We start from the raw sequence: 26,819 nt of genomic DNA, 5'->3' as shown, positions 1-26,819 counted from the left end.
CTTCGATCTCGATCTGTCTCTCGATCTCTCGCAAATTCCATCTCGCAAAAACTGTCTCAGCTCATCAGTGTCACACACTCATCGTCGGAGTCGCCGTCGCCGTCGCCACTCCAGGCCTGGACTTCATTGTGAGTTCGTCTGTCTCTCTCACTCTCACTTCTCTGTCACTCTCACTTCTCTGTCTCTCTCTCACCCTCTGACTCTTAGCCTCTCCATTCACAGACGTCAAAGAACAACCTGACCAGTCGCACCCCAGCCTCTCTCTTGCCATCGCCGCCACCGCTTGAAGATCCTTTCGACAGGTGAAGTATGAATTTCTGGGTAAATTAGTTTCTGAATTTTTGGGTAAATTAGTTTGCTCACAAGGGCGTTTTCTGTGTGCTCCATTTTGTAGAACAAAACTTTAAATTAGTGAGTGAGATTTGGACTATCTGCTCATCAGCCTCACACACTCACCGTCGCCACTCCCAGACTTCATTGTAAGTTCTTCTGTTTCTCTCACTCTCACTTCTCTTTCTCTCTCTCACCCTCTGACTCTTAGCCTCTCCATTCGCAGACGTCAAAGAACAACCTGACCAGTCGCACCCCAGCCACTCTTTGTCGTCGCCGCCACCGCTTAAAGATCCTCTCGACAGGTGAAGGTGAATTTCTAGGTAAATTAGTTTCTAAATTTTTGGGTAAATTAGTTTGCTCACAAGGGCATTTTCTGTGCTCCATTTTGTAGAACAAAACTTTAAATTAGTGAGTGAGATTTGGACTATCTAGTAGTTGTAATTTTATATTATCATCCATGGTCCAGAACAAAACTTTAAATCTTTTATAATAAGTGAGAAAATGTAATGCTGAAGAAATGGAAGGTTCAACTTTTTTCATTTATTTTTTTTGAAAATAATTGAAGTGCATGTTTTCCTTGCTATAATAATGTGTTATATTTAATAAAACAAGGTTATGTTGTTGGGGGGTGATGTCTGGTGAAGTGTGAGCTAACAATAGTACTACCATGTCTGCCTTATTCATTGTTAATTGATTTGCAAACGTTTGTTTGACATAGACAGCCTTTGATTCTTATGAGCTGGAACCTGCTATTAATATATGGCTATATATTTGCACTTCACACCACATGAAAGCAATCATAAAATCAATGGCTATGTGTGAGTGTAGGCCAACCACTTGAGCTTTTGTTGTGGAGGCCCAGCAGATTGGTACCATATCATATTCACAAATAAAAACATATTGTTGTTATGATTTTTGGACTGTTTTGATGGTACCATCCTGGTAATAAGTTAGAAAAATGTGTCGGTGTGATGCTTCTTTGTTCTTACTTTCTTAATTAGATGAGATTGAATTAAGAAATGGGTGCTTCTGGTAGTTAATTACTGAATGAGGCTCCTTGTTTGACTTACTCTGTTGTGTTTTAGCAAATTATAAATTGTGCATTTCATTTTTCAGGTTTACTTTGTTTGTATTAGAAGACATAACCAGCAGCCCTTTTTACACATGAGGAATTGCTAACCTAGGTATATTTCTTAATTATTTATTTCGATCACATTCATGCTGCTGTTCAATTTTGGTCTTCTGATTTTAAGCTTGTGCTTGTAAATATGACATAAGAGCTGTCCTAGTATGCATATAAGTTTTTTATTTGAAAAAAATTGGGGGAACAATAAAGTGGCTAGTGTAGATTTCTGTATGGTACACTTGCTGAGTTTTAGGAATAATAGGTTGTCCCTCTAAAGTCTCTTATGAGCTTTTTGTTTTCCATATATAACATATATGTTTTGAATCTTATATGTAAATTGCAGTACATGAATGTTTGTCTCTTAGGGTAAAATTAAAATGTATTAATGAGTATTTGTTTCATAAGAGGCTAGGTGAGAAATTTGCATTTTAATTTGATTGCACATTAATATTGAATTGGCTATTGTCTCTTTATGTGAAGTTAATATCGACAATTAAGGGCAATGGATAAAACCTGGATGCATGCTGATAGGATGACTAAGGAGTATGAGGTGGGAGTTGAGAATTTTTTGACATTTGCATTAGGGAATGCTACCAATCATAAGTACATTCAGTGTCCTTGTGTGAAATGTGGGAAATTGAATAAGTTTACCATTAAGATAGTAAGGGAGCATCTTTACTTTAATGGTATAGACAAGCGATATAATAATTGGATATGGCATGGTGAGTGTGCTGCCCCTACATTTGTGGAGTCAGAACATGATGTATTTGGGTCTGAAACAGTCAACATGTACGAAGGTGCATTTGAGAATTTCAATGAGAATCCGGATGAGTTTATGAAGTTTGTTGAGGAAGGAGAGAGACCCTTATACCCACATTGTCATAATTACAGCAAGTTATCTGCCCTAGTCAAGTTGTTCAATTTGAAGGCAAAACATGGTCATTCCGACAATAGCTTTACTGATATGCTGGTCATCTTTGGAGATATGCTTCCAAAGGATCATTTGCTTCCCTTATCTACGTATGAGGCGAAGAAGACATTGGCTGCTTTAGGAATGGAATATGAGAAGATTCATGCATGTCCGAATAACTGTATTTTGTATAGAAAAAAATATGAGCATGACACAAGGTGCCCCAAGTGTGATCTATCTCGGTGGAAGGTCAACAAGGAAGAAGTTGAGAAGGAAGGGGTGGCAGCAAAACTGTTGTGGTACTTTCCACCTATTCCAAGATTTAAACGGATGTTTAAATCTTGTGAGACTTCAAAGAATCTGACTTGGCATGCTGAACACAAAATGAGTGACGGCATGATGCGGCATCCAGCTGATTCTCCAGCTTGGAAGTTGGTTGACCAAAAGTGGCCAAATTTTGCAAGTGAGCCTAGAAATTTAAGGCTTGCCCTTTCTGCTGATGGGATAAATCCGCACAGTTCCCTTAGCAGCCGGTATAGTTGTTGGCCCGTACTTTTAGTGACTTATAACCTTTCTCCTTGGTTGTGCATGAAAAGGAAGTTTATGATGTTAACCTTGCTGATTTCTGGTCCTAGGCAGCCGGAAAACGATATAGACGTGTACTTAGAACCTTTGGTTGATGATTTGAAGACCTTGTGGGAGGGAATTGATGGAGTGCACGATGGATTTAGAAAAGACATCTTCTTTTTGAGGGCTGTACTTTTGTGGACAATCAATGATTTTCCTGCTTACGGTAACTTGTCTGGGTGCACGGTTAAGGGTTATAAAGCATGTCCCATTTGCGGAGAAGACACAGATTCGGTTTTTTTGAAACATGGTAAGAAAATGTGTTTCCAAGGCCACCGAAGATTCTTGGACCGCAACCACCCATATCGAAAACAAAAGGCTGCTTTTAATAACAAGCAGGATGATCGTGAGGCTCCTACACCTTTAAGTGGCGAAGATGTCTTAGAAAAAGTTTCTGGAATCAATTGTAACTTCGGGAAGACTAAGTCAACTAAGCCAAAAGGTGGTGAATCCCTTATTTCATGTTGGAAGAAAAGATCAATTTTCTTTGACCTTGAGTATTGGAAGTCACTTCATATTAGGCATTGCTTGGATGTAATGCACATTGAGAAGAATGTGTGCGATAACATTATTGGAACTCTATTGAACATTCAAGGGAAGACCAAAGATGGTGTGGCTGCCCGTTTAGATCTGGTGGAAATGGGAGTTAGACTTGACTTGGCACCCGAGGTTGGGAATAAAAGAACTTTTTTGCCAGCAGCTCCATATACTCTTTCTAGGGTTGAGAAAAAAACACTATGTAGGTGTTTGTTGGGTACTAAGGTCCCGGAATGTTATTCTTCAAATGTGCGAAACCTCGTATCCATGGAAGAGTTGAAATTGTTTGGTTTAAAGTCTCATAATTGCCACACGTTGATGCAGCAATTACTACCCATCGCCATACGTTCGGTGCTGCCCATCCACGTGAGATATGCAATAACAAGGCTATGTTTCTTCTTTAATGCTCTTTGCACTAAAGTGGTTGATGTGTCGAAGTTGGATAAAGTGCAATACGATCTCGTTGAAACTTTATGTTTGCTAGAGAAGATTTTCCCACCTTCGTTCTTCGATATAATGGTGCATTTAACCGTTCACCTTGTTAGAGAAGTTCGATTGTGCGGACCGGTTTGCTATAGATGGATGTATCCATTTGAAAGAGCCATGAAAGTCTTAAAGGGTTATGTACGGAACCGTAATCGACCGGAGGGCTGCATTGCTGAAAGTTACATCGCTGAGGAAGCTGTGGAGTTTTGTTCCGACTATTTATCTGATGCAATAGCAATTGGAATTCCTCATTCGCGGATGGGGGCACAAAACAACAATAGACCTCTCTCAGGGGCTAAGGCACATTTAGTAGACCGCGAATCTTGGGAGCAAGCACACCGAATTGTATTGGAGAATGCCTCAGAAGTCGAACCTTATGCCGAGTAAGTGTATTTATCCACCACTTAGACTTATAACATATTGAATTTAATTTAATTTGAAATCATCATTTTGATGTTTTTGTTTGGAATCTGTTGGTAGAGAACACAAGGCCTACTTGAAAGAATTACATGCAAGTAAAAAAAAAAGTGATAAGTGGTTGCTAGAAGCCCACAACCGTGAATTTATCTACTGGTTACGTCAAAAGGTATGCTACTTTGTTACCTTTACAAAGCTTTGACTGTTACAAAATTTTGGTGTTTTGGAAAAGTTTTACAAAGTGTAACTCAATCTTTGTTACCATAGGTTTTACATCTAATTGAACTTGGAGAGGTGGAGATAACAATGTCATTGAGGCGGCTAGCTCAAGGTCCACCAATGAGTGTGCTGAAGTATGAGGGTTATGAGATTGGGGGGTGCCATTTTCACACAAAGGCACGGGACAATATGCGTTCTGTCCAAAACAGTGGGGTTACCTTGGTGGCGAATACAATGCAGGTGGCGAGCGCGAAAGATAAGAATCCGGTCTACACTGACATGGTTTTCTATGGGGTTATCCAAGAAATTTGGGAGCTAGATTATTGTGATTTTCGGGTTCCTTTGTTTAAGTGTATGTGGGTAGAGAATAATAAGGGCATAAAGATAGATGACCTAGGGTTCTTATTGGTTAACCTTAATAGAATAGGTCATAAGAAAGATGCGTTTGCACTGGCTGCCCAAGTGAAGCAAGTCTTTTATATAGATGATCCACTTGATTCGAGCTGGTCAGTCGTGATTGCAGCCCCTAATAAAGACTATTATGACTGTTCTCAAGAGGATGATTTAGGGAACAATGTGATTGATCATGAGTCCTTTACCAATGACCTTCCATCTGTTGAGGAATTTGATGAGCTGATGAATGAGGATGACACCACTTACAAGAGGCCTGATTGTGAGGGAATATGGATACATCATGCAAATAAAACAATGTAATAGAGAGAATGTAATAGAGCTGCTATTGTGCATTATTTGCAAAAAATGTAATGGAGAGAATATATGTATGTGTAATGGTACTGCTGCTGCTGGTTGTGTTAAGTAAATCATTTATATGTGTATTTTGTATTTGTGATCTTTTATTTGTATTTTGTATTTGTGATCTTTTATTTTGTATTTGTGATCTTGTAGTTGTGTTAAGTAAATCATTTAAGTAAATTATTCATATGTAAATTATTTTTAATTGTTAAGTAAATTATTTTTAATACTGACTTTATTTGTTATTCATATGAAACAGGAGCCAGCTGCAAAACAGAAATGGCTACACCAAGGAAAAAGAGAAGTGCCAAGTGGAAGGCCAACTCAACACAGCTGGCCAAAAAAATTGTTGAAACAGCCAAGTGGAAGGCTAAAAAGGGCTCATCACCAGCCAAGTCCAAGGCTAAAAAGGCCTCATCACCAGCCAAGTCCAAGGCTAAAAAGACCTCATCACCAGCCAAACCCAAAGCCAAAAATGTGTCATCACCAGCCAAGTCCAAGGCAAAAAATGCCTCATCACCTAAGTCCAAGGCAAAACATGCCAAGTCCAAGGCCAAGCAGACTGGTCGTGGGGTTACAACCATGCACAGAGTTGTTGTGAAGAAAGCACAAGGAAGAAAGGTGAAAGTGGAGTTTAACTCCTTTGGCGCACCTTGCGGAGATGCACGTTCAACTTTTATGTCATACATTGGGGTTTTAGCTCGGACCACAGTGCCAATCATTTATAAAAACTGGCCAGCTGTAGATGACACCATAAAACAGAACATATGGGAGGATGTTATGGTAATTATGAAACCTTAGAATTGAACTTGCAACTGCACCTTTCTTTTAGCCTTTTTTACTTTATTTAGTGGATAACCATGTGCTTTTTTTTTAATGATCCACTTGATGTAGGGTGCATTTGAGCTGGACCCGTCAAGCAGGAAACATGTTTTGTCGTCCGTTGGCATCAAATGGAGAACATTCAAGACTATGCTGACACGCAAATACATTCTCCCATTCATAAATGATGAGAAGATGTTAAAATCACCACCAAAGGAGTATAAAAGCATCGAGCAAGTCCATTGGGATCAGTTTGTTGCTGGCAGGGTTACGCAGTCCTTTATGGTATGTTATATATGAATGAAATTTAGATTTATGTGTTTTGACTTAACTGACTGGTAGGTACTTTATTTGACAATATGGTGTTGTCTTAATTGTAGGAAAAACACGAGGTTCAACGTCAAAAAACCCTCAAGAGGAAGTATCATCATAAACTTTCACGGAAGGGCTACGTTGGATTGGAGGAGACTTTGGTAAGATTCTTAACAATCCATCTGTTGGCAGCACTTGCCTTATTTATAAGCCCACAAGTTCTGATATTTTTTTTTTTTCATAAAGGCCTCATCTTTTAGTGGTTTTAATTATAAACTTATAAATTGTGCATTATTTTTATTATAACTTAGAGGAAAGAAAGTTTTGGGGAGGATGACCTCGACCGTTCAGTCCTATGGAAGAGGGCACGAGAAGACTCTAATGGGAAATTGGATGAGGAAGTTTCTGAAGTAGTGAATATCATTGTAAGGATTTACATTGTGCTTATACATGACTGCCATTGCTTATTCATTGATAAGTATTTAAATTATGCATTATAATGTCAGGATGATTTGCTGGAAAAGAAGAAAAATGGAGAGTTGAAGGTTGAGGGTGCTAATGATGTGCTGACAATGGCTTTGAACACACCTGAGCATTCTGGTAGAGTCAGAGCAGTAGGTGGGAATGTCAACCCTCATGTGTACTTCAACATACCTAAAAAACCGAGGGATATAATTACAAAGAAAGAGCTGATTGCAATGTTTCTGAAGGACGTACCGTGAGGGGCTTTTGGAGAGGCTTGAAATATTAGAGAAGAAACAACGTGGTGATTCACCTGTTACACCAAAGATGGTACCTGCAGTCCAAGGTTTGATGTCAGATAAAGCAAGCTGTGTTTATGAGGACAAGGCTAAGGGTGTGGATGTCGAGGTGAAAAAGAAAGCTGCTGATGTTGAAGTAGTGGAAGTTGAAGAGGTCGATATTGCAGAAACTGTCAAGGTAGCTGCTCCCTCTTTCCATTATGATAATCTTGTGAACACTTGTAAAAACATACCTTAAAAAATGTTTGCCTACAGTCTTAAAACAATCTTTTATTGACTGTTCTATAAGTTTGGCTTGGTTTGTGTAGTGGGTGTTACATAAAGCTGAATGATGGGTCACTAAATGGTTGATGCTCAGCATGTATAGTTCCATTTGGGTCAATGTGGGTTTGGATTTAAAGCATCAACTAAAAACTGAATACAAAGCCTTAAACCTATATGAGCTCATTAAAGGCAGACCTTTCTAGCCATTTTTTGTTTGTATACAAGTTATCCAAATCCTTATATAGTGTAGGGAAGGATTTTTGAAGTCTTGGAAGGGTTATTAGCTTCTATGCTAGAGTTCAGCTATCCTATTAGCAGTAAATCCATGAAAGTACGTCAAAAAATTAGCAACTAACTTTTTTGGCACACTGCAATTGCAAATAGGAGCACTTCATTTTATATTGTTGTCTCTTGTAATTTGTGCTTTGTGGATTAATCTAATTTATATGTGGGCATTGTTTGGGACATACATGGCAGTGCCTACAGTCTTTTATTGACTGTTCTATAAGTTTTTGGACCTTATAATGTATCTTTATTATTCTAACGAGTGTTGCTTGTTTTTTCTTAACACCCTAGAAACCAAAAAAACAGGATCCTGTCATAAGAAAAGAGTTATTCAAGATATCAGAAGCTGGCAAGCGAGTGCCTCCGAATTGCAAGGCCTTATATCGTTTTGCGTGTGACGCGATGGCCACAAGTGGAAGAGCTATTGCAGCAGATTTAGAGGAAGAATTCTTTGGGCATGTCCGACGTCTATACATCTTGAAAGAGGACATTACTTTCATCATGGAGATGCAAGAATTATCGGCCACGTGCATCGTGCTTTACATGAGGTAATTGTACTTGCTGATTCAATGAGTATTTTCTCTAATATTTAAGTTATGATCTAGTAGCTGGTAGGATATGAACTAATTGAAATAAATAATTAGGCACCTATATGAAAAGGTTTTGAACTCACACATGGAAGAAATGGTTGCATTTGTGGACCCCTCGCGCATCTCACTTGGAGTAGGCGACTCACAACAGCGATCACAATATTTAGCAGATCGCTTTCATATGGGCAAATCAGATCGTGTTTTTTTTACTTCCATACAATTCTGGGTAAGTTTCTGAAATTACTTATCTATTGATTAATTTAAAGCAAATTGTTTTCATATGGGCAAATCAGATTGTACTTGCTGATTAATGTTAACCTTTTCAAGGGCACACTGGATTTTGACCATTATCAATGAAGACAAAGATGCAGTTTTTATCATGGACCCTCTTCCGAAGCAAACCCATGACAAAGAGTGGATGGCAATTGTCAACAAGTAAGACTTTACTTTTATTTGATTCATTGTAACCACTCTTTTTTTCCCCAGATTTATATACCATCTTTGTTTCAAGACATATAATTAAAATTTTCAATTTTTGTTGATTAAGTGCTATTAGACACTTTAATGGACTCACGGGTAGGACAAATAAGAAAACGCCCCAGTGGAGGCATCTATTCGTAAGTCCTCAACCTTTAATGTCATTAACCTTAATTTTATTTGTCTGACAAGTCCACGTATGCATATGGCTTGAATATTAACTATGTGCCATTTTTTTGGATATATCATGCATAGTGTCCAAAGCAACCTGGTGGTGTTGAGTGTGGTTACTATGTGATGCAGTACATGAAAGAAATTATTGAGGATACCAACCTTGATTATGCGACCAAGGTCAGATTTCCAATTAATAAAAAAAATATCTACCCAAGATTGTATTGCGTTTGTGTTGTTCATGCATTTGGATTAAATACTTAAAAGTATGGTTTGTAATATATGCAATTGAATAATCTGATCTGCCTTTTGTCCTTTAAGTGGTTCAATAAACAATGTAGAAACTGCATGCATGCATACCCAAATTTTTGACTAAGTTCAACTTGGAGAAACTGCATCTTTGATGTTTGAGAGAGAGGTATTTGAAATTAATGTGAAAGTTAATTAGAGTGGAGAACCTCTGAGAACCTCTGCTGCTTTGTGTCATATTGTTACTATATATTATTAATTTGAAACAGGGTTGCAACTACAGGGAGAAGGAATATTTGGTGCTTTTCTTATAGTGTGGTCTCTTTTCAAGGATAAGCAATTTTCTTAAAAGCACACATATGCATGAAGCAAGGAAATGGGAGGGTTGTTAGGCAGCAACTCATTTTCTAGTGCTGCTATTGTCCATTCAACTACTCTGACTTGCTTTTATTCTTTATGCATATGCATGTTTAGTTGAAAATTGAGATTAATAAGGCATGCATGTATTCAGTATATAGAACTTATGAGATCAATGAATTTGTGATTAAATTAAAGAATATATGTTCCTTTGATGTTTTCAGTGGTCCAATATGAAGACCAAGCGAAGCGGATACACACAAGATCAAATAGATGAGTTGCGTGTGGAATGGGGAGATTTTCTGAACAATTATCTTTAGACCGACAAGTTAATTGGTAGGTGGTGTGCATTTTGCCTTTTTTGTGGATAGAAGAAAGCTGTCGTGCATGCTCATTTTTTGTAAAGCATGGAAGAAGATTGAAGATTTGGTGCTTTTAATTAGATCATACATGCTGCCATGACTATTTTGTAAAGGATGGCAGAATTGAAGATAGAACTAGCTAGCTAGCTAGACATAGTGCTGATTTGCAGATTAATTAGGCTAGGTGCTGTCATGTTATTTTGTACATGTGGGCAGCGTTTGGTACATTGTTTTGGTTTTGTAAAGGTCTTAACAAGCAAGGTTTAGGCAATATTGCCTTAGTTATTAGGCTGGTGGCATGGTATGTTTAGACCTCTACAAAACAAAAAATATATATATGGTTATCTTGTTAGATATTTGTATTGTTATTGGTGATTATGTACATGTAGGCAGCTTTGAATATTGTTATTGGTGATTATTGAAATATATGGAATGAGAATGCATGGAAGATTTTATGGCTGCACAAATTTATGTACAGGCTCAAATTTATGTATTCATATCATTTTTTAGGTGAAAAAAAACTGATATAGCAAGTTGTATTCCAATTTTCTTTTGTGAAATCGACATACTAAACGATATCAGTTTTGGACTAATAATTGATATTTTATAACGCTTTGATATCAGGTTCTTTCTCAGATCTGATATAAAAACAATATTTAGATATCAGAACCTATTCCATACCTGATATTGATATCAAGATTATATATATCAGATTCTACTATAGACCTGATATTGATACTATAGTTTTATATCATATTCTACCTCAAACCTGATATTGATATCGAGTTATATGTCAGTATTAGTATCCAATACGATATCTATTGACCAATCCTGTTGGTACTTGGATTTTATAGATATCAGAAATAATATCAAATTGGATATCCATTTTGTATTTAGGATATCAGGTTGAAAAAGAAAAATGATATAATAAACAATGTTTACATATCAGTTTAAAACTGATATCTAAAATGTGAACATTAGATATCACGACGCGCTATATCAGACGGCTACCCAAATAGATATCAGTCCACGACTGATATCTATCGACATTTTTGTTGTAGTGAAATATCAAAGAATAGTTAAAAATATAATCAAATTAATTCAAGAAGGGTATGTTAACACTGCCCCTTTGTTTTGTGCTAATGGTTATGTAGAATTGAAGAACTAAAGAAGGTAGGTGGATACGTACTGTCAAATAATCTATCGAGAAAATTGTAGAAATTAAGAGGATTCGATTGTTGAACCTCCTATTAATTAAACAATCGATCAGTACGTACAAGGCAAAGAATATGAGATTTATTGGTCAAGCTTAGTTATGCAGCTTGCAAGTCATCCATTTTTGGTTACTAGTTTATCAGGCTTAGTTATGTCATTACATGTCATGGGTTTTGACATCTAATTATAAGAGCTGCAAACTTGACCCATACATATAAATTAATTTGAACCCCACGTACATCAAAATTCAAAGCAATGGATTCTTGGAAAGCAACATCTCTTTCGTCTCCTTCTCCCACTTTTTCCTCTGCTAGTTTAGTTCTTTCTTTGTTAGCCGTTTTCCCTCCCTTCTCTCTTACCATTAACAATGATAATCTTTAAACCATAAAATGTTTCTCAAAAGAAACCCGATCATGAGGTCAAGCCAACAAGTCCCAATTCCCATCGAAAAATACATTGCAAAAAGCAGAATTTATCATAAAATTGTAAGAAGAAAAGGATATTGAAACTAAAGCTAGGAAGAAATTTTACTATCCCAAGTATATATTTTAGAACACCACAAACTAAAACACCCAGATCATAAATTTCATCAAAACCAAAATAAATTAATCGGTTTTCCTGTCATACCCAATATTATGTTTATGTTATTCTCCAATACATTTGAGAAAATGAGAAAGAATGAGAGAGGAGATAGATGGAGTTTGTGAGAGGAGAGAAAGCCAGAAGCAGATATTGACAGCGAATAAAGCAATTGACGGGATGGAGAAAATTTGAGAAAATTATAAACTTGTGTTGACGTGGCTCAGTGGAAACCATAGATTATAAGAGTGTATTGGAGTTAAATAAGGCATTTGCCTGATGAATTAGTTTCTGTTTTAGTTTGTTAATTAAAGTGTTGTTGCATTGGTGGCATTGCCTCATAGGGTGGTGCTTGAGTGGTTGTAAGAGCTCATAGGCTCGTGAGTGGCAACGGCTATATTGGTTGTTACGTTGTCGTTTTGTGTAACAGAAATTGAAATGGAATATAGCTTGCTGGTGTGTGTGCATCTTGCACATGAGGCATTTTCGTGCATCATCTTCTTCCTTTCTTATTCCTCTGAAATTCTCTCTATAACCTCTGTACACTTTCGCATAAATTCTTTGTCATATTCCAGGTAAAATAACCAGCAAATTCAACATGGTATCAGAGCCCAGGTTGGTTATGTGACTGGGTGTTGTACTGTGTGTGAGTTAGAGTAAAACAGAGGCACTAACCATCTAGATCTAGGCATGGCTGGGTCTGGGAGTGGTGAGCTACGAGCTCCCATTTTTGATGGTACTGAGTACGAATTTTGGAAGGTGCGCATGGTGACTATCTTCAAGTCACATGGCATCTGGAAGTTAGTTGAAAAGGGGATTACAAACCCAGAAGCAAAGAAGAAAAAGGAGAAGGCTAAGAAGGAAGGAGAATCCAGCATCGATGAGGAGGATGAACTAGAGGCTTACATGGAGGAGCAGAATATGAAAGATGCAAAAGCATTGGGCATCATTCAAGGGGCTGTATCCAAAGAGATTTTCTCTCGGATTATCAACCAAGACACTGCCAAGGGAGCTTGGGATCTTCTACAAGAAGAGTATCATGGTGATGAACAATCCAGGTCAGTTAAATTGCAAAGTCTGAGGAAAGAATTTGAATATATGAGGATGAGGGAGAGTGAAGCCTTGTCTGAGTACTCTACTCGTTTCTTTGATTTAACTAACCAAATGGAAAAATATGGTGAATGTTTGTCTCAACAAATAATGGTACAGAAGGTCTTGATCAGTGTAACTAAGATCTATGACCCTATGTGTGTGGTGCTCGAAAGAACAAGTGATTTAAACACTGTGTCTGTAAATGAAGTCTTTGCTTCCCTCAAAAGCTATGAATTGAGGTTAAGTAGGCATGAAGAAGATGATGAGACGGTAGAAAGAGCTTTTGCTAGTATGAGTATTGGCTCTAAAGGACAGAACAACCAAGCAAAGTCTCACAACTATGATGGGGGAAAACGAAATTTCAAGAGTTGGAAAGGAAAATTCAAGAAATGGGATAACAAATCTCAGACTAATTTGAGACAAGGAGGTGAAGCTAGGAAGACAAAGTGCAAAGTGTGTGATAAAGCTCACTATGGAGAGTGCTGGTTCAAGGGAAAAGTAAAATGTTACAACTGTGATAGGTTTGGGCAGGTAATGAAAGACTACCATCAACCACACAAGAAGGGACAGGTTGCTAATTATGCAAACCAAGTCCATGAGTCTGCCACCATGTTCTATGCTTGTCACAAAGCTTCTATGGAGAAAGAATAAGGAACTTGGTATTTAGATAGTGGCTACAGCAATCATATGACAAGCATGAGTCACTTCTAATTAACATTGACAGAAGTATGAAATGCAAAATAAAAATGGGGACTGGAGACATTGTGGAATCAACTGGGAAGGGAGTCTTGCCTGTGCAAACCAAAGGAGGAACAAGGTACATCACAGAAGTTATGATTGTGCCAGGACTAGATGAAAATCTTCTCAGTGTTGGACAAATGGTGGAGCATGGTTATTGGTTGGTATTTGGTGAGTATATGGTGACCATTTATGAAGATAAAAGTATGAAAGCTCCTGTGGCAGCAGTTCAAATGAAAGGGAACAGGTGTTTCCCACTTATACTCAAAGACATGAGTCCAATGATGGCAAAGAAGGCCACAGTGACTGGTTCAAACTGGAAATGGCATAAAAGGTTTGGCCACTTGAATTTTGAGAGTATGCTGCAACTGTAGGACAAAGAAATGGTGATTGGCTTCCCAAAGCTCACAAAAGGAGAGCATGTTTGTGAAGGATGTGCTTTAAGCAAAAGTCACATGGAAGCATTTGACAAAGGGAAGACTATTAGAGCTATTGAGCTGCTGGAATTGGTTCACACAGATGTCTGTGGACCAATGTCAGAAACCTTGGGAGGAAACAAGTATTTTCTCACATTTACTGATGACAAGTCAAGAATGTGCTAGGTATATTTTTTGAAACAAAAATCAGATGTGTTCTCTGTATTCAGAAAGTTTAAAGCAATGGTAGAACTTCAATGTGGTTACAAAATGAAGAAATTAAGAAGTGATAGAGGAGGAAAGTATACCTCAATGGAGTTTGAGAAGTTTTGTGAAGATTTGGGAATAGAAAAGCAACTCACTGTTGCTTATTCTCCTCAGCAGAATGGAGTGGCTGAAAGGAAGAATAGGACAATTATGGAGATGGCAAGAGCAATGCTACAAGATAAGAAGCTACCTAATCATTTTTGGGGGGAAGCAGTTAACACTGCAGTGTACCTTCTGAATAGATGCCCCACTCGAGCATTGAATTGTCAAACTCCATTTGAAGCCTTCAGTGGAAGGAAGCCAGGAGTGAAGCATTTGAGAATTTTTGGTTCAATGTGTTATACACATGTTCCTACTCAATTGAGACACAAGCTGAATGATACAAGCCAGAAAGAAGTTTTTGTTGGATATGGAACTAGAGAGAAAGGTTATAGAGTGTTTGATCTCAAAAGCAATAAGGTGATAGTCTCTAGAAGTGTAATTTTTGAAGAAACAGCAATGTGGAACTGGGAATCAAAGTCCACTGAATATAAATCAGTCCCTTGGAGTGATGAAGAGGATTTTCATGCTACTGAAACTGAAACTGAGCATGAAGTCTTGTGTCAAACTCCACAGAGTCCCTTCAATCCAATTGCATCACCTAATGCTAATCCAAGTTCCAGTATTTCTTCCTCACCACCTGCTGCAGAAACTGAAATTGAACTAGAAAAAACATATGACTTTACTCCAAAGAAGTGGAGAAGTCTTGATGAAGTATTTGCTTACTGCAAAATGAGCATTGTGGAACCAGAAACTTATTTGGAAGCAGCAAAAGACAAGGCATGGCAGAAAGCTATGGAGAATGAAATTGAGATGATAGAGAAAAATCAAACTTGGCAGCTGGTTGATAGGCCAGGGAACAAACCAATTGTTGGTGTAAAATGGATATTCAAAACTAAACTCAACCTTGATGGATCAATACAGAAGCACAAGGCTAGGTTAGTAGCCAAAGGTAATACACAAAAACCAGGGATTGATTTCAATGAGACATTTGCCCCTGTGGCAAGACTTGACACAATCAGAACCTTGATTGCCTTATCAGCTCAAAAGGGTTGGAAGCTCTATCAGTTAGATGTCAAATCTGCTTTTCTAAATGGAGAGCTAGAAGAGGAAGTTTATGTAGATCAACCTGATGGCTTCACTGTTAAAGGCCAGGAAGACAAAGTATATAGGCTGCACAAGGCTCTCTATGGTCTAAAGCAAGCACCAAGGGCTTGGTACAGCAACATAGACACATATTTGATGCAGTGTGGATTTGAGAAGAGCCCAAGTGAAGCTACTCTCTATGTTAAGAACAAAGAGAATCAGGGAACACTCATTGTCTCACTCTATGTGGATGACATAGTCTACACTGGCAGTAGCATGAACATGCTTGAAGACTTCAAGGCAGAAATGATGAATAGATATGAGATGACTGATTTGGGACTGCTAGATCATTTTCTAGGAAATGGTGTAATCCAATTAGAAGGGAGCATTTTCATTCACCAAAAGAAGTATGCTCAAAGTCTGTTAGAAAAGTTTGGTTTAAGAGACTGCAAGGCTGTCTCTACACCTCTAGCAACGACTGATAAACTCAAGAAAAATGATGGAAGTACACCAGCAAATGAAGAACAATACAGAAGAATGGTGGGAAGTCTACTCTATTTGACAGCTACAAGACCAGACATCATGTTTGCTTCAAGTCTCTTAGCTCGATTCATGCACTGTCCCTCAATGAAGCACATTGGTACTGCTAAGAGGGTGCTGAGATACATACAGGGAACTTTGGATTTTGGCATCCAGTACAAAAAAGACACTGCTGCAATCCTAATAGGGTATTGTGACAGTGATTGGGGAGGAGATGAGGATGACACGAAGTCTACCTCAGGATATGCATTTTCATTTGGAAGTGGAGCTTTCTCTTGGGCATCTGTGAAGCAACATAGTGTTGCACTATCAACAGCAGAGGCTGAGTATGTCAGTGCTGCAGAAGCAACAACACAAGCTATGTGGTTGAGATTTGTGTTACATGATTTTGGTGAAGAACAAATGGAAGCAACTCCACTTATGTGTGATAATACATCTGCTATAGCTATGACTAAGAATCCTGTTTTTCATCAGAGGTCCAAACACATTAAGAGGAAGTATCATTTCATTAGAGATGCCATTAATGAAGGAGAGATTGAGCTACTGTATTGCAAGAGTGAGGAACAATTGGCTGACATTTTTACCAAGGCTCTTGCCAGAGAAAGATTTTGTGAGCTGAGGAACCATCTTGGAGTGTTATCAGTCAAATCCTTAGAAGGGAGTATTGGAGTTAAATAAGGCATTTGCCTGATGAATTAGTTTCTGTTTTAGTTTGTTAATTAAAGTGTTGTTGCATTGGTGGCATTGCCTCATAGGGTGGTGCTTGAGTAGTTGTAAGAGCTCATAGGCTCGTGAGTGGCAACGACTATATTGGTTGTTACGTTGTCGTTTTGTGTAACAGAAATTGAAATGGAATATAGCTTGCTGGTGTGTGTGCATCTTGCACATGAGGCATTTTCGTGCATCATCTTCTTCCTTTCTTATTCCTCTGAAATTCTCTCTGTAACCTCTGTACACTTTCGCATAAATTCCTGGTCATATTCCAGGTACAATAACCAGCAAATTCAATAGAGTGCTCATAATTTTTCAAAATGCAAATAAATGCATAAATGCAGAGAAGTCGAATCCCTCAAAAGCTATAATTCATGGTAAAAAAAACAACGTAAAAACTAAAAAGCAATCAAAAGCTATAACAATTAAGTTACTCATTAATTGCTTTAGAGATATCAACAAAAAAAACAAAAAAAATATTGTTTTAAATTGTAGATAATTAACTTTCATGGTAAAGCAATAAAATACTGATTTAATAAAGCAACCATACCTGGAAGCATCATCAACCTACAGCCTCTAATTCTAGTAAAGCCTAATGGGGAACTCTATCACAAATCATTAAAGAGATAAAAGTAGTGAATTTAAGAGTACCTTGATGTATGAGTTGAACAAACTTCTTCTAAGTAAATCATAAATGCAATGAGAGAGATGATGTAGTAGCTTTTTAGCTAGGGTTCTAAAATTGGGGAAAAATGATGAACGTATGTTTATAGGTTTTAATTTTGTCGTGAAACCTTTTTGAAATCATTTTATTTTTGTAATTTAATTAATGTTTTGTAGAATTTTAAACAAGGTTATATTAGTCTTTTTAAAAGCTTATGTGGCAAATATATTATTAGATGTATTAAATGATTTAATTGACATGAAAATTTCATGTCATTAGGGCACTCTAGCATTGCCCTATCTAAAATCATTTGTATTATAAGAACTAGTAGTCAGTTGGGCTAGCTGCTTAATAAAATTTAATAATTAACAGCCTGGCCTTAGATTATGTTATTCATCGAATGGCCCATATGGCTCCACATAACTAATTCCATCGGTGGAGTACTTAATTGTATCCCAACCCGTATTTGATGATACATGGATTATTAATCTTTTGCACCTTGCCCTACCAAAGTTTGAGATGGAGAAAACGATTTTTATGTACGGATGGAATAAGATACTAGTAATCTGAACCTCAACAAAAAAGAGAAAAAAAAAAATATGTCCAAATTAACGTACACATGGAGTACGTACGTACGTTAACACCCTCAATGGATGGTACGTACGTAAATAACAACCAGCAACCAATAGGTGTTGTAGTACATGAGATGATATATCGATCAATCGATTAGTAGGTGTGTGTGTAACCTCCCATATGCATGTTGTGAGGATTATGTTGTAGCTTTGTGAATCCAAGCTGGCCTTGCATCCCATCCCTTGCATACTGCTGCCACATCAACTGTTCATCCATCAATAGCTTCTGCTTCTTCTCAAGGTCTGACATTTGCACGTAGGATGGCGGAGGTACTACCAATGAGGCAGCGAATGGGTCCACTTTTACATTTGATTTGGAATGATCATCTTGATCTGATGTTGGTGGTGCAGGCAGTGCTAGCATGGCCGGTCGTCCAGCAGAACCCAAAGCAACACTACTTGCACTTCCACTCACTCCATGCCCTGGACCCGCCATTGCCGCTGATATCTGCGCTTGTTGGTACATCCCGTCAAGCAACAATTCGTCGAAGCCACCGCCAAGCGACGCCTTTTGATTCGACAAGTGGCTTGCTGACTGGACTAATGCCATTTCCCAATCCGCCTCGTCCGAAAAGGCTTGCCATGGCGCCGGACCACCCGTTCCCCTAGCCGGACCCTCTGCTGTACTTCCGTTGAATAATGCCAATGCCAATTTGTCCCCGTGTTCTTCGCTGGACACTGTATCCTCTCCTAAGTTCAACAGGTCTCCCACTTGTTGCTGTGGCTTTGGAGGGTCTAATTGATCCTCATCAGCTGGGGGTGTAGGGGCTTCACAGAAATCCTCAGGTGGTGGTAGGGCCTTAATGGCATTCATATCTTCTTCTTCATTTGGTTCATCATCAATATTTGGCTCATCGGCTTCATTTTTTATGTGTTCCAGGGCCCTTACTCTCCGGCCTTGTGCTAAAGCCGTCTTGTCTCTTATGTACTCATCCATCACCTCCAGTTTCTTGGGTGTGATCTTCTCCACTTCCGGGTATTCGCCGGAGCGTGCAATTCCAATCGTCTTGCACCAGCTGTAGAACATGTCCAGCTCGTCAAATTGCTTTCCAATGCGGCAGAATATGTCATAGATCTTCACGCAATCGGGGATCTCCAGATCCATGAAGCGGTCGATTAAGATGCCCATAATTTCTGTTATGTCGAAATATATCTGGAAACTCTCCTTCACTATCGGGTACAAAGCCACTATAACAACCCTGTTGCTCTTCGCTGCACCTGCATGTATTTAATTCCATGCACATATATGCATGTGTAAAGCATAGAAAATCCGGAATATTGAAATAAATGCAAAGCTTAGTCATTCAAATAAATGTGTATATATATAATATTGGAACCTGTTGGGCGACATGCTATAAAGCGCTCAAGGAGCTGCTGCAAATGCTGCATTCTGGAAAACAATTTCTCAGCTTTCATTTCATGGACAGGTGTGGCTCTAGGACACGCTTGCAGCTGCTGCTGATAGTTATTAGATGGATTGGCCACTTCCTTGGAATCATCCTCTTCCTCGTATCCGAAAACGCTGCGTTTCCCACGCCGGCTTTGCATTCGGAACTCAAGCCGTTCGTCCAGATACAATGCATACGTCCGTACAAACGCAGAATAGTCCCATGAATCGGAGCGCGCAGCATCGCGAAAATCCGACATATTGAGAAATCGCGTGCCACGACGCGTGGAGAAAAAGATCTCTTGCTCGTACGCGGGGTCGCCCTCGGACAAGAGCCTTTGGATGAGCATGAGCGTCTTGAGTGCCACCACCCAATTCTTGGTCTTGTTCAGCCGCCGGGAGATGGTATTCACGCACGCACTAATGTAGGCGCGTGAGTAGCATGTTAAGCTAAGAATCTCTCGAATGTATTTCTCCTCGGTTGGGTATTCTTCGTGCCTGGTTGCCTTTACAATGGCGACGTCGAGGTCCGCTAAAGAAGTGCTGCTACCAACTTTGGCAAGACCTATGCTCGTCTGGTCCTTCACCGCACCCAACGCTCTTCTAAACTTGCTTGAAGACATGGATATATATGATTTTTATTTTAATTAATTGCTTTACCTACAATGGCATGCAATGGCAGAGATGACGCTGAGAGATAGGAAAAGAAATTGAAAGATTATTAATTAGAAAAAAGAAGAGAAGAAAGAAAGCTTCGCCTTTTTGCCTCTCTTCTCCTCTTTTTTGTTTTTTCTTTCTTTATTTTTTATTTTTTGCTCTTCTCCTCTCTCAATCCCGGCCTATTTCCTTCCTAACTTAATTGTTGTTCTAAACCAAGAGACACCTTTCAATCAATTGTAGACGTTAGCCGTTATTGTAGCACAAGAACATGGAACTTCAATGGGAGGAGTACGGCCACGTGTCTCATTATGATCGGCAATTTATCTGTCATTGCTGTTCTTTTGAATGCAGATATTATTTATCTTTCTTTTTGTGGGAGTTGTCTGGTTGGTAAAAGGAATTCTTAGTTTGTCTCCTTGTCACCACAACCTTTTGACCAATTCAATGGTATTGGGGCCACCAAAATAATTGGTATATGAAGGTCACATTGGAAACGAGCTGGATTAATCGAACAAACAAAAAAGAAAAAATAGAGACAAGCTGGATATATATTATAATTCAACACTTGAGTTTTCTTTTTTGCGGGGTGGGGGGCAAAAATTATTCTTTATTCAATCACTTGATTTTTCCTTGGTTGAATCAATAAGAAAATTATTTTTTTTTCTTTCAGAAATATTATTTCAATAAAAAAAAAAGTGAAATTATACCTAAATTAAATTCAATTATATATTGAATTTCCATTTTGAACAAATAATATAAGAGGGGGAGAAAAAAAAAAACTAAGTCCAAAATCCTCTTCCTGGAGTAAAGATCAGTACAAGAAAACATGCCAACACAACAATATATAGAGGCTCAGATTTTTGAAAAAAATTAAAATAAACAATTTTTTTTTTACCAAGTGTGACCCACACTAGGATCCATTTTTAAACTTTATTAGATCCAATTTGTTTTAGACACTACTTGGTTAAATCTCTTGCATATATTTTTTTTTCAAATTGACTATTTTTATATATATATGGAGAACTCATCAGGTGCGCACCAACGAACATGGGGTTGAGATCTTCTGTCCCCAATTCCTTGTCTCTCCCTATTCTCTCTCTCAGATTTTGAAGGCCCCTTCTTAATTCTTGTTTTATTTAAATAAAAAAAAAATTTACTTTTTAAAGAAATCTGAGAGAGGGGACAGGGATCGAGGGACAAGGGGATTTGGGACAGGAGATCTCAACCCACGAACATGCGCATCTATCACTGAGCGCTCGGTGGCTTTGCCGAGCGCTCTGTAAAACTTTTTTAACACAAGTGAGCACTGCTTGTAGCGCTCGACGTTGCTTCCTCCACTGAGTTTTGAGGGTAAACCACTATCTTTTCACCCCATACCCCCGGAGCTAAACCCTAACTTAAAACATCGTTGAACCAGCACCGAGCGCTCAGCATCAGGTTCAAACGTCCGCACGTTCACACCTGAATGAGCCTGTATATATGTGTGTGTGAGGAATGCTATCTACATCTCCGTCCATTTTCTCATTCTACCTTTTTCTTGGTGTCAAGTGTGTTTTAAAACACTTATAAATAAGTCATTAATAAAATTAAAAAATTTAGTTAGTTTTTTCATGTATTCAGTGCTGAATTTGATGCGATGCAAGTGGTGCGAATGCCATAGAAAACCATAAATTCAAGATTTCAAACCCCAAAACCATAGAAAAATGGAAGCTCAAAGGAAGAGGAAGAAAACCCACCCAAACACAAGGTGATTAGCGTTGGAAAGCTGGCCGGAATTGGAAGAGGAGCTGGTGGTCTGTGATATTTTTCCGAGTACAAACTCCGCGCAGGGGGGGCTAGTAGGCTGGAGGGGCAGCTAAGGGAAGTTGCCGGCATCGGGGGATCATGCCGATGATAGTCGGCGGCCTGGTCTGGGTGACTGGTGTGCGTGTGCAGGGTGTGTTGCGGGAGAGGGAGGGAGAGAGAGAGAGAGAGAGAGTGGGAGTGTTTGTGAGAGAGAGAGAGTGTGTTTTAAATTGAGATAGAAATGTGTTGAAATTTATAGAGAGAGAGAGAGAGAGAGAGAGAGAGAGAGAGAGAGAAATTTCTGATTTTTTTGTTCTTTTAGTGTTTAAAAGTCCTTAAGTTAAAAGTCTAAAATGTCTTCTACTTCAGTCGTCCGAAACTCCGATTGATGCACAGTTCGCGTCTACGGGCTCGTGGACTCGAGCACTACCCAACCATGCCAAAACCAAAGTCTAAAACCAAATATTTCAATTTGGTCAATTTTTAAATAAAACAGTTATTTGTAACACAAATAATTTCATTAAATTCCCCGAAAATGTTTAAAATAAAACAACAACCATTCAATTTCCAAAAATTTCATTTTGGTGAAAACAATTTGGGTCATCGTAATTAACTTTTAAATTTCTCATAGTATTTTAGAAGGAAATTTTTTTTCAAATTAAGCATCACAACTCAACATTTTTGAATGCCTTGTAAAACCAAACTTAAATTAAAATTTTAATTTTTCAGTGAAATCTCACTTTCACGTTTATCCCAAGTTGGTCTATGATTTTTTTTTTTTTGTACCAAGTTGGTCCACTTTCTTCGTTTTTCCCAAAATCCAACTTGGTACAAAAAAAAAAATCGTGAACCAACTTGAAAAAAACATGAAAATAAGTAGACGAATGGTGAATTTAACTCTAAAAATTATCTTAAAACCTTTTATTTCTCAAATAAATTCCCAAAATCTTTAGAATGAATTCTCATAATACCTATTATAGAGAAAACCAAACCCCTTATTATAGTTTATATATGTCTGTATATATCTTCCTCGTCGCCACAATCCCTCTTGAAATAAATTTCGAGTGTTAACCATCAAGATATATATATATATATTTTTTCGCTTTTCACAGACGGCGCCAATTGTTGAGTCTCGAAATTTCCAAGATGCATGTAATTATGTGTCAGCAATCCAACCTTTGATCAGTACCTGCCAAAAATGAACAACTGAGTTCTATGAGCCCCTTGGGAGATTTCTCCTCAAAGGGTCTCCGATGGTTAAGTTAGCCATAAATATCTATATAATTATTTGTAATAGAATTCATTAATAATTTTGTGTGGACCTCGTTAATTGTCACGCCGAATCTTTTATATCCTTCACTGATGGTAGTTATTCCACAAAACCGGAATTAACTCCCTTATCCAAATAACTGTTGAAGCAGTTATTGGCTTGTTAATTATTATCCAAAACATTTAATGGTTAGGATATATCATTAATTATTTAAATTGGGCTCAAGCTAGGCCTAATTATTTGATAACTTCCCAAATTCCAAACTACGAAACGGCCCAATTATTGCCTCAAATTATTTGTGTTTTTGGAATGGGTAGGAAACTATAGATGTTTAGAACAAATGGTCGGAAACTAAGAGTGCGTTTGGTAACGTATTCGAAAACTATTCTCTGTTTTATAAGTTTTAAAAAACATAAAAACACTATTTGGTAGCACGTTTTAAAATTTTTCATAAAACAAAATTTAAAAAACAAATTCACTTTTTAGCCCAAATTCTCAAAACACGCTAATGACGTTTCACTTGTTTTATAAAAACATAACCCTAAAAAAAGTGAAAACACGGGATACACTTTTTATGCCTCTGGACTTAACATAGTCCCTCATCTTCGATCACTCTCAACGACGTTCTCTTCTCCATCAAACCAGGTATTACGAAAACCTTTTCTTAGTTATTGATTCGTTCAAGTCTCTGTAAATCTCACTTGATGTGGTAGATTTTCATGAATCTTAGTTAATTGGTTTTTCTTATTTGTCTCAATTAATTAGTTTGTAAAATTTATTAAAACCCTAATTTAAGAACAATAGGAATCGATCATCTATGTTTGTATCTGGGTCTAGTTTTCTATTTATAATGTTTTTTCTGCTAATCTTTGTTCATCTGACTTCCACTCTTTACTATAAAATATAGACATGCTTTATATTTCATGCGACCTTCTTTTACTACCATTTGACATCAATATATATATATATATAGTTATTGCCTACAATAATGACGAAAAGATGAGCACATATTGTATGCCTTTCCTCGTATGTATGGTTTGCTAGAAAGTACATGTCACTCTTTTATAATATAATTAAGTCCACGACGTACTCTTTCTTTCTATTTCTTCTTTTTGATGTTTCTTCTTTCTTTTTCAATTTTTTTTTCTAAGTATTGTCTCTGTAGCTTTGTATAGTTTCTTTTTGAGTCATTTTTGTTCTTGTTTCCCTGTTATAAACACAGGCTGAATAAGCTTGTCAAACTTATACTTTTCTCATTGCCTCTTATTATTATTATTTTTTTATATTATTAGTATGCTATTCATTATTATTAGAGCAACATATTGGTAGTGTAACAGTTTCTTGTGATTTCAACACATATTAGGCTAACATACTGTTTGGAACCAAATGCCAAAAATAAAGGCTCAATTCATTTGTAAATGAGTTCTAATGTCTGAAATAAAAGATTAGACTTCCAAACTTGAGACAACAATTATGGGAGCAAGTCAGATTTTGGTCAATGCATAATTAATTTAGAAGGATGTGCACTACTACAAAAATGTCAATATATATCAGTCGTGGACTGATATTTAATGGAGTAGCCGTCTGATATAGCCAGTCGTGATATCTAATGTTCACATTTTAGATATCAGTTTTAAACTGATATGTAAATATTTTTATACATCTTTTTTTTTTCTCAACCTGATGTCCTAAATATAAAATAAATATCCGATTTAATATTATTTCTAATATCTACAAAATCCGAGTATCAATAGTTTTGGTCAATACATATTGTATTTGACACTAATACTGACATATAATCTGGTATCAATATCAGGTATGGAACATACTCTGATATCTAAATATTATTTATATATCAGGTCTGAGATAAACTCTGATATCAAAACATCAAAACATTTCAGTTTTTAGACCAAAACTGATATCGTTTATTATTGAAATGTATGTTATATATCAGTTTTTTTTTCAGCTAAAAAGGATATCAATTGATTGAACATAAATTTGTGTCTGCAAATTGAAATGGGCAGAAATTTTTGCAGCCATAAAATCTTCCATTCCCATTCCATATATTTCAATCACCAATAACAATATTCACAGCTGCCAAAAAAGGTTTATAGTACAATATCCAACAAGAGAACACATTTTTTGTTTTCTAAAGGTCTAAACATAACCATCGACCTAATAACTAAGGAAATATTGCTTAAACCTACTTGGGAAGACCTTTACAAAACCAAAAAAAGTTCTAATGTACCAAGAGCTGCCCACATGTACAAAATATTGGCATGGCAACATCTCTACATGTAATTACCGACAAAATTGACCCGTGAAATCTACACCTCATCAACTTCAATTTCCTCCCATGTGTTGTGCTGCCTCAGATATAACAGCCCTACATAAGAACAAAAGATCGATGGTTCAATAAATTAAGTTAACTAAATAGTTACATGAATTAAAACAATTAACATTTACATGAACTAAGTTAAAATTATTGGCAAAAAAGAAACATGTATGATGGTATCTTCACCGAACCTGTTAAAAAACGACATGCCTCATATAGGTAATAACTTGGAATTTCAGAGTCATCAAAGAAAGAAAACAGTCTTTTCAAGAAAAAGTGAAAGGAAAGGCAAACTGCCTGTGAGATAGGAACATGATATTTCATAGAGTTGTACTAGACATTCAAAAGAACATTGATACAAATTATCAAGTCAATTGAAGCCACAGATCAACCAACATTTACAAATCTTTCCAAGTTCAAAAATCAGGGTTTTATCTTTCTGAAAACTGTCTCAGTTTAGGAAATTCACCATAAATCAAACATAGCTTTAATTCACAAGGTTTTTGGTTTAAATCACTCCTTAGAATATCTAGTACATATTTCATAAGTATTAGATCATAAGCATGGCTCAAAATGACCAAGTTACACTCAAAATCCCTTTAAATTCAGTAAATTATAGTTGTTTCTAGTGCTGCAGAAATTTCTGCCAGCAGTTCCATCTTAGAAAATTCACAAAAAATTCAATACAGGTCCGAATTACTTGGTTATTGTCCCAAAACAACCATTAGTAAGTCTAATTTCAAACCCCTAAATCTCAGATTTAAATTCCCCACACAACAGTGCATAATTCAGTAGGAGTCCAGTAAGGTCAGATTCACTAAAAATGGCTTATTTTGCTATTCTTTTGAGTTAAAACACCTGTTCTTTAGAATTCATAGGAAATACCAATACATGCAGGTTTAAAGACCTTATTTGAGCTATAAAATAAACAATTTTAAAACAAAACTTTACTAGAGGAAATTAAAATACACAGAGCAGTACAAAAGGTATGCCTTTGTCAATCCAAATACACCCTCTATTTCCCTTAAGCTTAAGCAAAAAGTTAAAAAAGCAGAGAAAGGAATATCTACATAGAGTTATAGTTATACAATATTAACATAGTATGCTATAGTTATACAAAAAGAAAATGACAGTAGAAATAAGCACAAATATGGTTGCTAAAAGAAGAAAAAAAAAAAAGGAAGAAAAAAATAGAGTTTTTCATATACAAATAATAGAGGAAAAAGGTTGTTACTAAAGGATAACTCCTAATACAGCTGTATATATTTATCTTAGATATTATGTATTTATCTCTGTTCTCTTTATGATAATGATGTAAGCTTAGTCATACCTTTTAGGACTCTAG

General features: G+C 37.1%; 3 protein-coding genes across 3 annotated transcripts; 2 read left to right on the top strand and 1 right to left on the bottom strand.

Annotated features, from left to right (window-relative positions):
• Positions 1–1,961: 1,961 nt before the first annotated feature.
• Positions 1,962–4,406, top strand: LOC147280307 (uncharacterized). The gene has a single exon (XM_086252179.1). The coding sequence runs from the start codon at positions 1,962–1,964 to the stop codon at positions 4,404–4,406; it is 2,445 nt and encodes an 814-aa protein (XP_086108305.1).
• Positions 4,407–12,542: 8,136 nt separating this feature from the next.
• On the top strand, positions 12,543–13,595 carry LOC147280306 (uncharacterized). The gene has a single exon (XM_086252178.1). The coding sequence runs from the start codon at positions 12,543–12,545 to the stop codon at positions 13,593–13,595; it is 1,053 nt and encodes a 350-aa protein (XP_086108304.1).
• A 4,486-nt stretch (positions 13,596–18,081) lies between these two features.
• LOC147280305 (ENTH/ANTH/VHS superfamily protein) lies at positions 18,082–20,182 on the bottom strand. Its single transcript, XM_086252328.1, has 2 exons — positions 19,375–20,182; positions 18,082–19,255 (listed from the first exon to the last, which is right to left on the bottom strand). The coding sequence occupies exons 1-2, from the start codon at positions 20,045–20,047 to the stop codon at positions 18,132–18,134; spliced, it is 1,797 nt and encodes a 598-aa protein (XP_086108454.1). The 5' UTR covers positions 20,048–20,182; the 3' UTR covers positions 18,082–18,131.
• Between the last annotated feature and the right edge of the window lie 6,637 nt (positions 20,183–26,819).

Source organism: Dryas octopetala, chromosome 7 (genome assembly GCF_963921425.1).
Source record: "Dryas octopetala chromosome 7, drDryOcto1.1, whole genome shotgun sequence".
In the NCBI taxonomy this organism is placed as follows: Eukaryota; Viridiplantae; Streptophyta; class Magnoliopsida; order Rosales; family Rosaceae; genus Dryas; species Dryas octopetala.
The sequence above is the reverse complement of the archived record's forward strand: the minus strand, read 5'-3'. Positions and strand labels throughout refer to the sequence as shown.

Bases quoted from the DNA above. Each gene is read 5' to 3' on its own strand.
- LOC147280307 (XM_086252179.1), top strand. From the start codon at position 1,962: ATGGATAAAACCTGGATGCATGCTGATAGGATGACTAAGGAGTATGAG.
- LOC147280306 (XM_086252178.1), top strand. From the start codon at position 12,543: ATGGCTGGGTCTGGGAGTGGTGAGCTACGAGCTCCCATTTTTGATGGT.
- LOC147280305 (XM_086252328.1), bottom strand. From the start codon at position 20,047: ATGTCTTCAAGCAAGTTTAGAAGAGCGTTGGGTGCGGTGAAGGACCAG. The intron at 19,256-19,374 runs GTTCCAATATTA...AAATACATGCAG, and splicing joins TATAGCATGTCGCCCAACAG to GTGCAGCGAAGAGCAACAGG.